Genomic DNA, 17,552 nt, shown 5'->3' on the forward strand with positions numbered 1-17,552 from the left:
TTTTTGTTTCTTTAATATTTGCACATCGTTTAACTACGATAGAATACTGTGACTGAAAATTCTTACAAGAACAACCTGTAACTACAATTAAGTATTCTTGCAAATAAATGATATTGATTGATTGATTGAGTGATAAGACTAAATAACAATCTTCTATTTTAAAATTATCAAAAATATGAATCAACATAGTAGGTAGTCTTGACTACAGTTTGTATACGCGTCCTAACTTGCGTTTATAAATAAGTACTTAACTCTTAGTTATTCTTAAAACTTCTTTCTACTTTAGACTTAAAATTACTGTCGTATTAATATAGTCTACCATTCACAGTTGCTGATTAAAGTTTACGTGATTACAATTAGTGTTTTACTTAAACTACGAAAGCGTTTCCCTGCTAGAATTAAATACTGAATGCGTAACTTATTGAGACAGCCGAGCGGCGAGTACTAAAATAATAACTTTCCAAAATATTAGATAGTTTTTAAGCAAATGTTGTTTCTTTATTGCAAAACTGGATATAAAATAGTCTTGTTCTTTGTCTCTGCTAAATATTTAGATAAATATACACTGTAACACTAATGTGGCTATTCTATGCCATATTAACTACGTTTTGATACATTTTTCAAGTTTCTCAATTGTAAACTAAGCTAAAAACAGATGCCATTTGTACCATTCCGGTTACATTTACGCCCCGAATTTGTATAAAAATCATCTAAGACCGTCATTTACGACCCTATCAACTCTAATTGTTCAAAAAAATCGTGGGTGTAAAGGACGTCTATAGCATTTTGACGTGTCCTTTACAACCATCTAACTTCTAAACCGTTTAGTTTATCACTACGGTTGCTACACTAGGTGAAGGATACTAAAAATCTACATATTTTTCTATATACGTCACAAATATAGGTCAAAAAACAAAAAAGATATAAACATTTTTCTAAAAAAAAAGTTGTTTTTTGCTTCTCCTGAAAACCTCCATTTTGTCCTTTACGCCAATTGAACCCAAAGGTATCGATGTATCAAAATAAGATGAAAACTTTATCACGTAGAATCGGAATCCACCGATTCGGCAATAGCCAGAAAATCGATTTAACAACTTGTTGGTTCGCGGCGTGGATAAATCGAATGGTGCGCCTCGGCGGGTGCAGCATTCGATTAATTAAGGCTACTCGTACGCGAGCGCCGGACAAAGACCGGGAAACTGCATGTACAGCGTGTTTGTAGCCTCTGAGCGTAGGGGAAGGTTGCGATCATTGGACCAGCGCCTTGATTGGACCACTTAAATATTTCAAAATCTAATCGTACTAGACGGAATACAGTAAGGTACAAGGTGACCTTAGGCCTCACCTTGGGCCACCCCGTAACCTCAGTCGCACCTCGCTTCCCGGAAAAAGAGTGACGCGTCCAAGTGTGTTTCGAGCGCTGTTGAAGTTAAATTACGCGAAGGAATAAAATCACGAAAGTATAAATACATTTGTAATTGAATTTGTGTGTTTACGTATAATGCTTAAACATTTATTAATGAGCAAATTTAAAACAACAGTTTCCAGCCATTTGTTTTCTCTATTTTTAAATATTTTTATTAGTGACATGATATCTAGTTGCTATCAATGGACCACGTATGGGTTCTATCATCGGACCGGTCCAATCATGGCAACTTTTTTAACCGCCTTCCAAATCTCAAAGGAATGGGTTATCAAGTCGTCTGTATGTTTTTTTTTTTATTTTATTTTTTTAAATGTTTGTTCCTCGATATCTCCGTCGTTACTAGACCAATTTTGAAATTTTTTTTTTTGATTGATTGTTTATGCATACAGATTGGTCCCATTTTTCTCAGAACCCAGTTCTGATGATGGGATCCTGGAGAAATCGAGGGAACTCCTCAAATCTGAAAGGCATACATATGGTGATTTTTGTATTTTTAAAGGAACAGCGTGCATTTACGTACGGAACAGTGACATTTGGTGCAGTGGAACTCCTGATGATGGTCAGAATGGAACTCCTCAAATCTGAACGGCACACTTATAGTGACTTTGGTATTTTTATAAGAACAGCATGCACTTACGTCCAGAACAGTGACATTTGGTGCAGTGGAACTGCTGATGAAGAGTGAGCCGCCCCTGGTTAGAGTTCCGTTCTGATAATCATTCTCATCTGTAAGTACTTCAGAATCATCCAGATTTCAAAATTGGTTCAGAAATGACGGAGATATCGAATAACATTAAAAAATATACAGACGAATTGATAACATAATCCAACATTTGAAAGTATTTATCACCAGAACCCCAAAGGAAGGCGGTTTTTTTTTCTTAAAAATTATTTTAGAATCTTTTAGAATACTTCACCCGTGCGCAAATAGGCAATATGTAAGAACAAAAATTGTACATTTGAAAAGAAATATATATATATTTTAATTATAAAATTTTATATTTCATTCAAAATTTATTTTTGTCGATTTCCATCAGTATCCTTGATTGGACCATTAGTATAAATTTCCAAAGTCTATTGATGGTGACTTTGTGGTCCAATCCAATGAAGGCGACTCTGGTCCAAAGAAGGCAACAGCCTTGAAAACCTTTTCACGATTTTTCTCTTAATTTATTATACTTTTTTTTATTGTGAATAAGGTAATTCATAAATAGATGTCAAAAAGTAAAACTTCTCAAACTAGTTTTAATTTTTGACATAAAATATATGAATTATAGAGTAGCGAAGTTAAGTGGTACAATGATAGCAACCTTCCCCTACTTGTTAACAAGGGTTTTCACAACTTTTTTCCGAAGTTAGAGAACAATCGGATGAGTGTTTTAAGTGCCCACTGACGATCAGTTCGCGGAATGGTAAAGGCCCGTCAGTTGAAAATAAAACCTGAGAGCACTGAATAACTGACCGGCCCTTGGCATTGCGCGAATCATAAGTGCCCTAAAGTAGGCGCTAACGTTGTGTGACTAACTATGTATACTTATAAATAGGTAATACTTAAGACAGCATATCGTCACTACTTTAAAAAAACCGGCCAAGAACTTGTAGGGTTCCGTAGTTTTCCGTATTTTTATAAAAAACTACTAAACCTATCAAGTTCAAAACAATTTTCCTAGAAAGTATTTATAAAGTTCTACTTTTGTGATTTTTTTCATATTTTTTAAACATATGGTTCAAAAGTTAGAGGGGGGGGGACGCACTTTTTTTTCCTTTAGGAGCGATTATTTCCGAAAATATTAATATTATCAAAAAACGATCTTAGTAAACCCTTATTTTTTTTTAAATACCTATCCAACAATATATCACACGTTGGGGTTGGATTGAAAAAAAATATCAGCCTCCACTTTACATGTAGGGGGGGTACCCTAATAAAACATTTTTTTCCATTTTTTTATTTTTGCACTTTGTTGGCGTGATTGATTTACATATTGGTACCAAATTTCAGCTTTCTAGTGCTAACGGTTACTGAGATTATCCGCGGACGGACGGACGGACGGACGGACAGACAGACATGGCGAAACTATAAGGGTTCCTAGTTGACTACGGAACCCTAAAAAACTTGTATCTTCGTCTGTCAACGAAAAGAAAATTGTAGTAAGTATGTATGGAATGCATATAGACTTACTGCGTTTTAACTTTGAGGAGCAGCGTGAGATACGAGATTTTTTCAAAGTACCTAGTGACGATATACTGTGTCGCCACGTTCTCGACGTACCTAAATACTACTTAAAAAACAGTCTCTAATGTCTACATTCATTCTTTTGTTGAATGTTTACTAAGAGTAGATGGCTTTATTGAATTAAAAACACGTCCAAAGGGTAAAAGTAACGTGAGTCACGACTTCATTGAGTGTTTATTTGAACTACAACTGCAAATGAAAGGATCCATGCGTATATCGGGAAAGTAAAACTTATTTAGAGATAGTTATCACTTCAACTTGCATCGTGAATAAATGGAACATGCCATAAAATCGTGACTCATGTTTCTCTTGCCGCGGATTGACCCCGAAGCTTTTCGAGAAGAATGTTTTCGCTAGGCCTTAGCCCTCACTTTGAGGGCTTTCCTATAATATGTTCAATCTTATGGAATAAAATTCCTCCAGTTGCCGCTAGCTTTAATGTTGGACATGTTCATAAGATAACTAGATACCTAACTTATTTGTGACAGTCAGCGTCACTCGAAGGAGTGCAGGCATGTAATCTACAGAAATTACTTCAAGAATTAAATAGGTACATTAAAAACTCAATTGCACTTCACAAAGTCGAGTATCACACGGAACTATATACCCTGCCTACCTAATTATACAATGAAATTAATTTCCACTTTAAAATGTTAACGAACGCGCCGTTTCGGATGATCGTTGCGTCGAGCTCAGCGAATAACTCGGCGAATCGACAGACGAGCCTTGTTACATTATAAGTTGCCAATTATACAGGTTGGCTATTGAACTTTTTGATTTAAGGCTCATTTAGACGGCGCGAACTCGCATTCGATTTACTCTTATGTTATTGCGAACTTTCGAGGTTAAATACATCAAATTCAACACAACTGTATTTTTTAATTTCTTTTGTGCTATGTGTATGGAGTTACGAGTAAAAATAAACCAAATGTTAAATATAATTGAATTTATTACAACTACTTTATAGCTAACTCATTTATAAGTGGGCTTTCTGATATTCTTTGCGTAAAGTAGATAATTAACTTTTGTGGCGTAACTAAAATGATAAGTCAATCGAAAACCACCAGAATGACGGAAGCGAATGATAAATAGGTACTTGATTATTCAATAGGTCACTATCTACTAATTTCCTCACAATAGTTTCCAGCAGGGCAATCATGGTCGCGCGATAAATGATAAAACATACGGGCCGTCCCTATCGCACTTACAAATAGTGCGATAGGGACGGCCTGATGTTTTATCATTTATCGCGCGACCATAATTGCCCGCCAGATATAATTAATTCCAGAAGAAATAATAAAAATACATATCAGAGTTATAGTTAGAAAACAGTAGGTATCTATAAAAAAAAACCCAAGTAACTACTTAGTAGAGTCATACACAGATAACTTTGTACCTAGCAATTTTGATAGCTCCGCTCCAATGATATGAATACCAAAATACGATATACTTATACGACGTTATTTTTTTTTGTCCATGCTTTCTTTAAACGCAACCGCCGCCGCTTGGGCGCCCGCTTGCAAAGCATTCATCAACGTAGACCCATGCTCCGCTAATTTCTTGGATAGCTCTTCCACATTTTTTTTCTGTTCCTTGGCTATTTCTCCCACAGCCTGTTTGAACTTTTCAGCGGTTATTTCACTTTTATTTGCGGCGTCATCGAAATATTTTCGTACTTTGTCCTCGCTGCCTTTTGCTTTGTCGATGATTTTTGCTAAGAAAAATATAATAGCCGTCATTTATTGTCTTACAAAAATAGCAATAAAATGTTTTCGCTGACGCAATTTCAAAATAGATTAGATCTATTGGTTTATGGTATGCATTTTATATGCTATAAATCAAATTGAAAACAGGTTATTAAGTAGTAATTTTACAGTTACCTTATCGCAGGTGCCGCAGCCGAATGGCATTTCTGCGACGCGAAACGAAAACGAAACGCAGCGGAAAGTAGTCTGGCTCTGTCGCGCCAATACGCAAGAGCGATAGAGATAGATATCTACGAGCGTTTCGTTTCGTGAGCGTTTGTGCCATCCCGCTACGTACCCAAGTGTGCTAGCTGTAGAATATGTAGATATGTTTACGTCTTTCATTAATACATTTATTATTGCAGGTGACTGTAATTACTTAGGGTATGCGCCCACTAGCGACAAAGTAGGCAGGCCACACAGGCAGGTGTGTGCATATTCACCACTAGATCAAGCAAACGTATCTACTTAGCGTGTCAAATGAACTCAGTGAAATCCACTGAGTTGTCCGTCTTTAATCGCAGCTTGCAGCTTTCGGGCGTCAATTTTTGTAAGTTGAAGTCAATCAAAACATAAAAAATGCCTCGTTACGTGATATTCAATTGCAACAACACAAAAATTATGAACAATCAAGAGCCTGAGACATATTTAAAATTACAGGCAAGAAACAACTTCAGTACAAAATTTGACACGCTCGGCCCCTATACAAATAGATGAACTGGGTGCGTAGCGTAGCCGAATGGCACAAACGCTCACGAAACGAAACGCTAGTAGATATCTATCCCTATCACTCTTGCGTATTGGCGCGACAGAGCCGGACTACGTTTCGTTTTCGTTTGGCGTCGGAGAAATGCCATTCGGCTACGGGGCCTGGTTTCTTCTATATAAATAAAGTTCTGTGATTTTCACACTCGCCCATAGACTATTAGACGTGAGCGACAAAAAAGTCATCACACGACTCTGTCGCCCGTTGACACACACTCTTATAATTATATTTATTACTTCATTACGTACTGTAACTTACATTCTTGCAGCCACATTATTATGCCGTCCACGCTATTTTTCCCAGCTTTCTTAATTTGATCATAAGTTTGTTGCAAATCTCCTGCTCAAAGGAAATGATAATCATACATCGGGGTTTTGGGAGCGGGAATGAATTCGTGTATTTGGTAAGTACTCTGTTTAAAGTCATTTGAATTACTGAAATATATATTTAACTGTGTAACTGGCTTAAAGTAATGTTTATCTTTTATCGTTTTCACCATTTTTGGGCTAGTGTAATTCATTCCCGCTCCCAAAACCCCGATGTATGATGATAATACATGGTTAAGAAATCAACTATCAATAACGAGTGTTGGATTAGTCTCGAGATCTTTGAGATTAATTTAAATGCATTGTCTTCATGTAAGATTTATGATTAGCGAGTACTCAAGTACAATATAAACCATCATATGTGGATATTAACATTATCACAGTAACTTCTTGTGAACTACGTTTTTGTACCACGCAAATAAGCACCGTTGAAAAGACAATTCACATCTATAGTGCTATTTATCTTAATACTACCAATTATACCTATTATATTTTCCATTGAAAAAAGAAAATGAAAACTGGTAACTCGGTTCGACTTAATGACTTAGAAGATTCTTCAACACTGTCTCGTAAAAACTATTCATATTTAGTCAATTTAGAGCCAGTCTCGACCAACACTAACTACGATCAGAATTGCACGACGCATTTGTTCATAGGCCCAAGTCGTGTAATCATATGGCAGGCTGGCTCGCATTTGCATAAATGTTGGACGCAGAAACTGTATTCGACGGCCGTGTAAAGTCGTAGCCAGTCGTATCCGCGTTGATGTCGTAGTGAAAGCTGTTATAATCTGAATTTTTAGAATCATGCTAACCCATAGTACTGTTCCGTCCAAGTTTCAGTGCAAGCGACTCGAAGAACTAGCGATTACAACAACTTTATAACTAAATAATAAATGTAAACTTCCGTATAGCTTCAGAATAACGTAGCATATTAATATAATAATACTTCAAACTGATGTTAGGTTGACATTTGTCACGTCAAAACACTAGTTTGCAACGTTTGCAATGAGTCCAAAACGTTATTATGAAAACTCTACACTGACTACAAATAAGTGGATACTGAAGCCGTTGACCCACTTTTCTAAAACTTCAAGAGTAATAGTTTCATCACATCACACAACCGACGGAATTCCTGTCGTAAAGCTAAGAGACCGACAACTTGCTGACAACCGACATCGACAGCGCTTGTTGTAGGTAAGTTTTCATGCTACTTATGTTCCTGAGATATGTAGGTAGATAAACGATGTCATATGTTCATGCAAACCAAGTGCAAACTTAGCATGTTTGAAGTAGTTGGTAGAACCTTAGGAGGAGGAGATTATTTCCATAATGAACATAAATTAACTTATTAAATTTATCAGCAATATCAGCATATCGGTATGCTGTTTGTTTATTGTTAGGGATGACGACTGCATAAAAAAATGGCATTCTGTTTAGTCCGTCAGTTAGATCGTCCAAAAATACTGAACACATATTTTTCGCTTTTTCTGATTCATGAAAAATATAAAGATATAGAGCATCAAAGTTCCGGAGTGGGGGCTTGTGAAATCACTTCTAAGTAAAAATTGTACCTGGGCGTGACGTCACGCGAAACTTCAACGCACTGTACCGTCGTCATTTTTCGTTGACGAGAAAAAATAAAAAATACGTGTCTAAAATTCTTTGATAATCTAACTGACGGACTAATTAGTTTTTTTTAATCGTCTCGCCTATTATTATCGCGGAACATTAAAACAGCGTTGTATATTTTAAATAACTTTAATGATTTGTCATTATTTCATCCCCAAGGCGCCCAGTGCTTTACTAGCGCCCTCTTTTGCCGCGGCCATCAATCCTCCCCCATCCCGCGTCAGGTTTTTTGTCAAATCTTCGATAGTCTTCTTCTGGTCCGTGGCAATTTTGCCGACGACCTCCTTAAACTTATCGGCGGTTATGTCGTTTTTGTTCGATGCATCTGCGAAATATGAACGGATTTTGTCCTCGGTATCTTTGACTTTGTCGATTATTTTATCTAAAAAAATATAAAGAAAGTAAATAACGAGTAAATACATGGAAATCGTTCTATAGGTTTTAGTAATTGTGATACTGCAATCATACAGGTTCATCATAATTTCGTTTTCTGTCAACCCTGTGTCTGTTTGTTTGTCCGTCTTACAGGGCAAAACCGAGCGACCAATTGACATGATTTTTTAAGTGGATATAGTTGAAGGTATGGAGAGTGACATAGGCTACTTTTTGTCTCTTTCTAACTTACCACTTCCCCCAAATGGGGGGTGGAAGTTTGTATGGAGTATTCCGCAATTCTCGAAATTAACGCGAGCGAAGCCGTGGGCAAAAGCTAGTTGCTAATAAAGGCACTGATACTTGAGCAGTTTCACACCTCTTTTGGGAATATAGGTGTAAATTTATGTATATAATAGCGTAAGACCGTTTTCATATTATCCGATCCGTTATCGGATGTCGGAAAGATTTCAATAGAAAAATCCAAGATGGCACCTGTAATGTATGGGATATCGGCCCGACATCCGATATCGGATCGGATAATGTGAAAACGCACTAAGTCTACATGAAATATATCGTTATCTGGAATCCACCATAAAAGCCTTCGTGATCTTAAATAGAGGATATTCGTCAATGTGCCTTTCCAGTACGCACAACTGACTCTAAAATATATGTATACCTACAATTGCTTACGACATTATTGGCCCTAAGTAGTATACCCCAACCGAAATGAGCAGGTGCCGTAGCGAAACGAAAACGAAACACCGCGAAAGGTAGTCTGGCTCTGTCGCGCCAATACGCAAGAGCGAGAGAGATAGATATCGTTTGTGCCATTCGGCTACGTACCCTGAGACGTTGCTACTTGCGATCTAAAAGGTTAATTGACAAAACTCCCTGTTTTTACGGTACAATACATCCTGATATTTTGTGTTTAGACAATATATCGTCACTACTTTAAAAAATCTCGTATCTCATGCTGTTCCTCAAAGTTAAAACGCAGTAAGTCTATATGCATTCCATACATACTTACTACAATTTTTTTTCATTGACAAACGAAGATACAAGTTTTTTTTAAAGTAGTGACGATATGTTTTTCCTATTCTGGCAAAGTACTAATAGTTATTTGTTATACAAGGGGGCAAAGTTGTATTTTAACGTCGAGTGTGAAATTGAAAAACGAGCAAGTAAAAGGATTCTATAGTGAAAGGATCGAAAATAGAATCCTGAACTTGCGAGTTTTTTAACACACGAGAAGTAAAATACATTTGCACCCGAGTGTAACACAAAACATTTCCCCTCACTACAGCGAGGAAACTACAACGCAAAAAATGCGTTTATCACTGCTTCCAGTAGTTTCACAGGTGGTAAATCATCTTTATTACTAGATTCACCTACTTTTATCAATTTTAAAGCAGTTAATTTAACTTTATTCAAGGTCAAATTACTTTACCCACTAGTGGATAAAATGCGTTTTTACCCGCTGGTATTAAAGGACAAAACACGTGTTTCCGAGCTAGTGAGGGGAAAAATTTATTTATGGGATTATAAGATGGGATATAAGTTAGTACAGATCCACAGTAGGTAGTTATTCTAGGACCCGAAATATAAATAAGTAAGTACTACAGTTAATCTCAATAGAACGAATATTTGCCAAAACACAGCTTCAAAATGTAGCCCATTTCTCAAAACTGAAAGTTACAAGCGGAAGTCTCTTTCCAACTTGTCATATTAGACACATTGACCACCTTGTAAATGGCAACTTGTAGCTTCGAGAAATGGGCCCCAGGATGTATACTTGGCTTGTATGTTTACTCCCAGTAGGGTGATAATACTTACATAGATCACTTGTAACATAAGTACTTAGCTAGAAAACTTACTTTCCTCGAGCCATTGTATTATTCCATCTACATTATTTTTTCCAGCTTCTTTAATTTTGTCAAACGCTGCTTGTAAGTCACCTGTCCGTCAATAACATTAGTAACATCAGTAGTAAATAACATTAAATTTATGACGTAATTTTACTCGAATGAACATTAATCTACACATGGGACATAGTATGTAATATGTCGGCTTCTCACATTAAAACATAACGTGAGAAGCCGTAACGGGAAACCAAAATGTACAATTGACGTGGAACCTTGCAGGGAATATTTTTAAGTTTTATTTCTTCAAGTTTGTAGGCCCAGTGAATGAAATATTTTGTATGGCTATGAATACGAGTAACAGTCGCAAAAAGATACGTTTTATTCATTTCGATTGTTACCATTGTATCGCAAGTAATTTTAAGGTAAGTTTATCTAAGTAATTATGTACCGACCCATGGTATCCGAGTGGTTCAGTGGGACTAATTACGTGTACAGAAATCTATTTAAAATCCGTATTCAACTTGATAAAAGATTTAACTTAAATTTGTTTGTAGACCAGAATATAATGATGTTATTGTTTTGACGTTATTATAAAACTTCATCATAACTTCATATTGACAGCAAGGAGTAGACATAATATAGAAACCGGAAACATAATGGGTAAACACATTTTTTAAGATGACCTTACACTGTTACAAGACCTAACCCTGAAAGACTGTTCTATGTTTAGTGCCTGCCTGTGGTAAAAAGGAGTAATAGAATGTGTAGGGCGCCAAACGTTGCACGGCGTTTCCGAGCAGACTTAAATAAATATTATAATTCAACCACTATGCAGCGGTGGGCCAAGTTTCCCGGTAGTTGCCTAGAAGATTTTCAGGCAAAAATTAATTAGACATCCTTACGGCTACCATGTCAGTTTACCACACAAGGCCTATGCTTGTTTCCCACTTAAGGCCTATGCTTGTTTCCCACTGACCTGTGGGCTATTTCACCACAGTGAAACACTTGACACAGACAATTGTGTGCCTATTTCTGGGTTGACAAGTAACATTGTTACTCAGCGTCATTAAACAGACAATGCACGGCGAAGTGTCACAGTCGGGCGACAATTATTATGTCACAGCTGTGAACTTGGCCACGATAAGCAACTGTAATAAAAGAAAAAAACTCATTTTATGTACTTCATCACCACCCCTCAAAAATGCTCCCAAAAAAGTTCGTGTGGGAGCACAATGTTTTAACTCTCCGCTAAGTGATTCAGTGCAGTGTTGCGCAGAAATGCGGCAAGGCGACAGCCTTTCGGCCCCGTTCCAAGCTTTCACTTTGAAAGCTCCTAAGAGCTTTATGAAGTGCCAGTCAATAATGGTTTGATGTTTTTGCAAAACATGCTTTTTGTGTTGTGTTAGAAAAAGCTGACGATACTTACAGCCGTGTAACATATTCTAAATGCCGTTTGGTGAACAGTTGAACTGGCTGGGTATCTAACATGTCGATCGCCGAGTTAACGAGAGGAACTGTTCCACTAACATGGATGAATAATAAAGAGAAACAAAACGTTGCGTTGTCGTGGCGCAAGCTATTATCTCCTTGGTAAGCCGGTAGTTCTTGTTCTCGTTAATTTCCTACGACGTGACAACTCTGCCGAACATAGCATAAACAAACGTGTTGCAAAACAATAAACCCAGCCATACAAACTTGATCTCAGCCAGCCGTCAATAAATAAAGTTTAAAACATTCAAGCACAAGCCTTTAATTTTAAATTGTAGGTAGCATTTAAAACATCGGTCTTTGCAAGTAGGTGCCGAGAGCAAACACCATGAAGTTGCCGACAACTTCCGAAGACTTAAGCCCACTGTGTGAATAATTAACTTTGAGGAGATATTCTTCGCTTCTTATCGAGTTAGGAATTTCTTAGGCGCAATCGATTTTAGCGTTCAATGAACTATGGGCGGTGAAGGAAATAATAAGTTTGTGTCAAATAGTTTTAGGACAAGTAGGTAAGCAAAGATAAGATAAGAAAAGAGTAAACTTTGGCGAATCGGACCACTAAGAAGAATCAGTTGGTAAATGCTGCTTTGATGGGTAAGTTTACTTAAAATATGAAATTTTTGAAAGTGTACGTCTCATAGCCTACGACTTCTTTTGCAAGAAATACTTAAGTAATAAAATAACGACGTCGCGCCGACGCAGCGTCAGGCTTTGCCATACAGTTGTCCCGACGCTACGCTCGCGAGACGCTAGATGTGGGGGATTTTAGACCCTTAGTTTAACATTTGGTTATTACTTCTCGAGTGTGATGAAAAACATTGTGTATATCATGGGCGTCTGAAGGATTACAAACTCGAGTTATTAAAGCCCTCCTCCTACAAACGGCGTATCTTTCGTAATCCTTCACTTTCCGCCCTTAATAAAAATAAATAAATAAAATAAATAAATATTGGGGACACCTTACACAGATCAACTTAGCCCCAAACTAAGCAAAGCTTGTACTATGGGTGCTAAGCGACGATATACATACTTAAATAGATAAATACATACTTATATATACATAGAAAACAACCATGACTCAAAAGGAACAAATATCTGTGCTCATCACACAAATAAATGCCCTTACCGGGATTCGAACCCAGGACCGCGGCTTAGTAGATAGGGTCACTACCGACTGAGCCAGATCGGTCGTCAAAACACACACAATGTACTATTACGTTCGTGTTAAAATTTTGACGTAAAACAATTTCACTAGCAAGTTCCATAGCGGCCTTCAGTAGCGCAGAGAGCTTGAATAAATAATGTTTCGGCGTCCATGCATGACAGTAGGCAACAGCAATTTACTGATCGAAGAACCTGGCCGTGACAGCGCTTCAATGCCAAGGTAGGCCATATTCGATGGATTACGGCGAATTATAAATACGATGTTATTTTCTAGTAAGTACTTATGTGCTTTAAAACAAATCAAATATTTTTAGAAAGTAATTTAATTTTCCCCTCACTAGCTCGGAAACACGGTAAAAACGCATTTTATCCGCTAGTGGGTAAAGTAATTTGACCTTGAATATAGTCATTTTTTCTGCTTTAAAATTGATAAAAGTGAGTGCATCTAGTGATGACGATGATTTACCACCTGTGGATTTACTGGACGCAGTGATAAACGCGTTTTTTGCGTTATACTTTCCTCGCTATAGTGAGGGGAAAAGTTTTGTGTTAAGAATCGGAATAGAATAGAATATCAATGTAACTATTGTGTCTGAAGAAAAGAAATAAAATAAAAAAAATGTTTATAGTATAATAGTAGTGAGACTACTTAAAAAAAATACAAATTAAAATATTTTCAATGAAGGGTGAATTTCAACATACTCAAAATTTGCCTAATTTTGGTAGATTTTTTTAGTTTTGTAATTTTAGTTGAAATTATGTACTGATGTTACATAACTAATTATTACCAATGTTATGTATCATTATAATAAGTAGTTTTAGAGAAATTACGATTTCAATGACATGGTCGCCACCAAAATTGGTCTACCCACAAAAAAAAAATCAAAAATAAAGCCCTTTATTGATTTTTCTATTTTCATTCACTTCACTCACTTCATTCACTTTTAACATGTAATAAATACTTATCAAATAGAAACAAAAACGTTACTGCCCTCAATTTGTTCACCACCAAAATTGGTGGAAAAAGTATTACGACCCACCAAAATTAGATATTTTTGTGTGGGACGGACCAATCCAGCAAGGTATGACACTTGTGTCATGTCTAAATGCAGGAACGAAGCTGAATGGTCATGTTACGACACGTTTGTTCGTCTTGCTGCGTCTCGTTTAGCCATAAAAATGATTTCAATACTTACCACCAAAATTGGTTCTTTCCCCCGGACAACTTTTGGTGCTCAGTTATATAAGTGTCAAATTGTATAATAATATTGACTTAATTATGTCATCTTAAATAGTATTTTATACATTCGTGATATAATACTAAGCTTTTCAGTCGAGTACCATGTTTAGGCCACGAAGTTTGCTGAGTGGCCTAATAGTACGGTACGAGAGTGAAAAGCTTATTATATCACTATTGTATACAATACTTTTTCTACGAGTCATCATCTTCATCATCAATGGACGGAAATATCATCATTCATGCAAGTCAAAGTTAATGTTAATAGAGTCGTTCACCGTTGTATCAACATCGAATTACCTAGCAACCAATTGTTTGTAATAACCGTCTCTGATTGGCCGATAACGCGACAGATAAAAAAAAATGTGTTTCAGATGCAGGAAAATTTGCAAGGTATCGCAAATTAGTATAGAAATTGTATGAAGTTCTATTTTTGAAATTATTACAGTTAACTAAAGTCAACTATAATGAGCTTATTATAATTGAGTCGAAACTACCATAGAGTATCCAACACTGAAAAGTTAGCATTTATAGTTTAGTCTGTGGTGCCCTAATTGACAGATTACAGTCGACAAGTAGAAAAATATACTTAATGTAATAAAGAATGAAGTTATGGCAAGTTTTCTTTATAGCTGCGGATTTACTGGATTTACCATAGCAATAATCCGCTAAAAACAGGCTCTGGACGCTACACCAAAATTAGAATTTCGATGGAAAATTATTTTTAAATAAATATACATAACACTCGTAACAATTTGCAATATTGCCGAAGGTAGTATTTTAGGATTGGTTTTCATAAAAACCCGGAAACAATTAGCCCACACAATGATTATCAGCTCCGCCACAAAAAAATCACGCTGAGAAATTCACCCTGAAAATGATTTGATTTGATGAATGATTTGATTTAAGATTGAGCAGTCTTTATTTACGAAATGTGCACAATGTGTGTTCTTATGCACATGTCTGCTATTGTTTAATCCCTTTTGTCTTCAGTGCTCATCCTTCACGCTTTTCACATTGGTTTGTTTCCGTCAATGTTCAAGGGTTAATCTCGACACTGAGGGCGGTAACGTAAAACAGGTTGAAAATGTACGATATCGTTAGCTAAACAACAGTTTCGCAATATTAGCTAAATAGGTTAATTTGTTTAGTTATTTAGTGTTTAAATAGCAATAGAAAAAAGAGAAGATTAAATAGCAATGCACCGAAGAGAAATAAAAAGAGAAGTTTCAAAAATTTCAGCTCTTAGGCCAAGCAAAGACTAGTTTTTGGGGTGGGTTGGTTTTCAATTCGGCCATATCCTTTTTTCAGGGATATCTGATAGGAATAAATGTATTTTTTAAAAGACAACTTACTTAAGTTATCAAATTAAGACAATGACGTCAATCTGACTCTAAAAATAAAATGTAAATTTAAGTAATTTGTTATCTCAATGTAAAATATCTTAAAAATGTTCTCACTGAATGTTCCCGGTATTGTTCTTCGAACATTTATTTTATTGGCAAGCTAAAGCTTTTTTTTTGACTTTTGAGGAGTTTATGTGAGTAAATGAAACATGAAATGAAGCGATTGTCAGCTGTTAAGAACATTGCATAATTCATCTTAAAAATAATGTTATCATCATCAATGTAATGTCAACTTGCATAAGAATTTAGTGTTCCAGTAATTTACAGTGAGAATGTTCTTTTTTGAACTTGTATAATTACACTAGCTTTTGCCCGCGGCTTCGCTCGCGTTAGAAAGAGACAAAAAGTAGCATATGTCACTCTCCATCCCTTCAATTATCTCCACTTAAAAATCACGTCAATTTGTCGCTCCGTTTTGCCGTTAAATACGGACAAACAAACACACACACTTTCCCATTTATAATATTAGTATGGATTGCTAGGGTTTAACAGTATATAGTCAAAATAGCAATTAACCGGATTGAGCTCACAATTAATCAATTAATGTAATGGCACAAGTCACACAAAAGGCGCACGCAATATGACGTCGAGTTGCAGAAACCAAGCCCGCGCCGCGTTCACCCATAATGTCACAACTCGCTGCGCATCGTGTTCCCATTTTGGAAATGTCAGTGAGTACTTGAAGATGAAAGATGAAACGAGACAAGTAAAAAATGTGGTTTCTAAAGTTTGACATACTTAGGTATAATATTCGCTGGCGTCTGTGTAACATATCGTCACACTACTTTAAAAAATCTCGTATCTCACGCTGCTCCTCAAAGTTAAAACGCAGTAAGTCTATATGCATTCCATACATGCTTACTACAATTTTCTTTTCATTGACAGACGAAGATATAAGTTTTTTTAAAGTAGTGACGATATGTACCTTATGTTGAAAAATCAGAAGGCAGTCGCTTTTGTAAAACTAGTGCCTACGCCATATCTTGGGATTATTTGTCAAAGCGGACCCCTAGTTCCCATGAGCCGTGGGTAGGCATAAAAATCTTGTTAGCACTAACTTGATTGCAAATAACAAGCGAGTTACAAAGTTACGCAAATACCTACCAGCGAATAAGTAAATCAGTGTACCCCGTGGTAAGGCTATTCCATTTTCAAAGCGTGTCGGATACAACGATTAGGCCTCGTTAATGGCGTTCGTGTGATAATATTAGCATTAAAGGTAACCGGAGATAAGCGACCTGTGAAATGTATTGCAAATTATACCACGCACGCATTTGCGGTCCGGGAAATTGCCGATAGGTGCTGTTTATAAACGCCGCACACCATAAATATACTTAGTTATTTCAGGTTATCATCGACATCATCGTCCTTGCGTTATCCGGCATTTGCCACGGCTCATGGGAGCCTGGGGTCCGCTGTGAAAACTAATCCCAAGATTTGGCGTAGGCACTATAGTTTTACGAAAGCGACTGCCATCTGACCTTCCAACCCAAAGGGTAACTAGGCCTTATTGGAATTAGTCCGGTTTCCTCACGATGTTTTCCTTCACTGAAAAGCGACTGGCAAAATAAATATCAAATGACATTTCGCACATAAGTTCCGAAAAACTCATTGATATAGTCAACCAATTGGAACCTTAGGCCACTCGACAACCATGTGAAAATGACAAGCAGTGAGAGAGATTTCTTACAGTCTGATTTACAACCTCACTATGATAAAGTTCTACAGTGGCTTCGGGTTCGAATTGGTTGACTGTACGAGCCGGGGTTCGAACCCGCGACCTCCGGATTGAAAGTCGCACGCTCTTACCGCTAGGCCACCAGCGCTTCGATACAATGATATTAGAGAATTATAGGTTGAGAATACTCATACGAAAAGATCAAAAGGTGCACT

At 36.7% G+C, this 17,552-nt stretch overlaps 2 protein-coding genes across 2 annotated transcripts in view; both read right to left on the minus strand.

The window, feature by feature from the left end:
• The window catches only part of LOC125240504 (transcriptional repressor scratch 2-like), a 77,741-nt gene that overhangs the window by 13,218 nt on the left and 46,971 nt on the right, over positions 1–17,552 (minus strand).
• On the minus strand, positions 4,983–7,421 carry LOC125241509. The gene is made up of 3 exons (XM_048150029.1): positions 7,311–7,421; positions 6,429–6,509; positions 4,983–5,373 (listed from the first exon to the last, which is right to left on the minus strand). The coding sequence occupies exons 1-3, from the start codon at positions 7,312–7,314 to the stop codon at positions 5,120–5,122; spliced, it is 339 nt and encodes a 112-aa protein (XP_048005986.1). The 5' UTR covers positions 7,315–7,421; the 3' UTR covers positions 4,983–5,119.

The sequence above is a fragment of the Leguminivora glycinivorella genome, chromosome Z (assembly GCF_023078275.1).
Source record: "Leguminivora glycinivorella isolate SPB_JAAS2020 chromosome Z, LegGlyc_1.1, whole genome shotgun sequence".
Lineage (NCBI taxonomy): Eukaryota > Metazoa > Arthropoda > Insecta > Lepidoptera > Tortricidae > Leguminivora > Leguminivora glycinivorella.

Coding starts and splice junctions, on each gene's coding strand:
- LOC125241509 (XM_048150029.1), bottom strand. Junction 5,374..6,428: donor AATAATGTGGCTGCAAGAAT/GTAAGTTACAGT, acceptor TATTTTTCTTAG/CAAAAATCATCGACAAAGCA.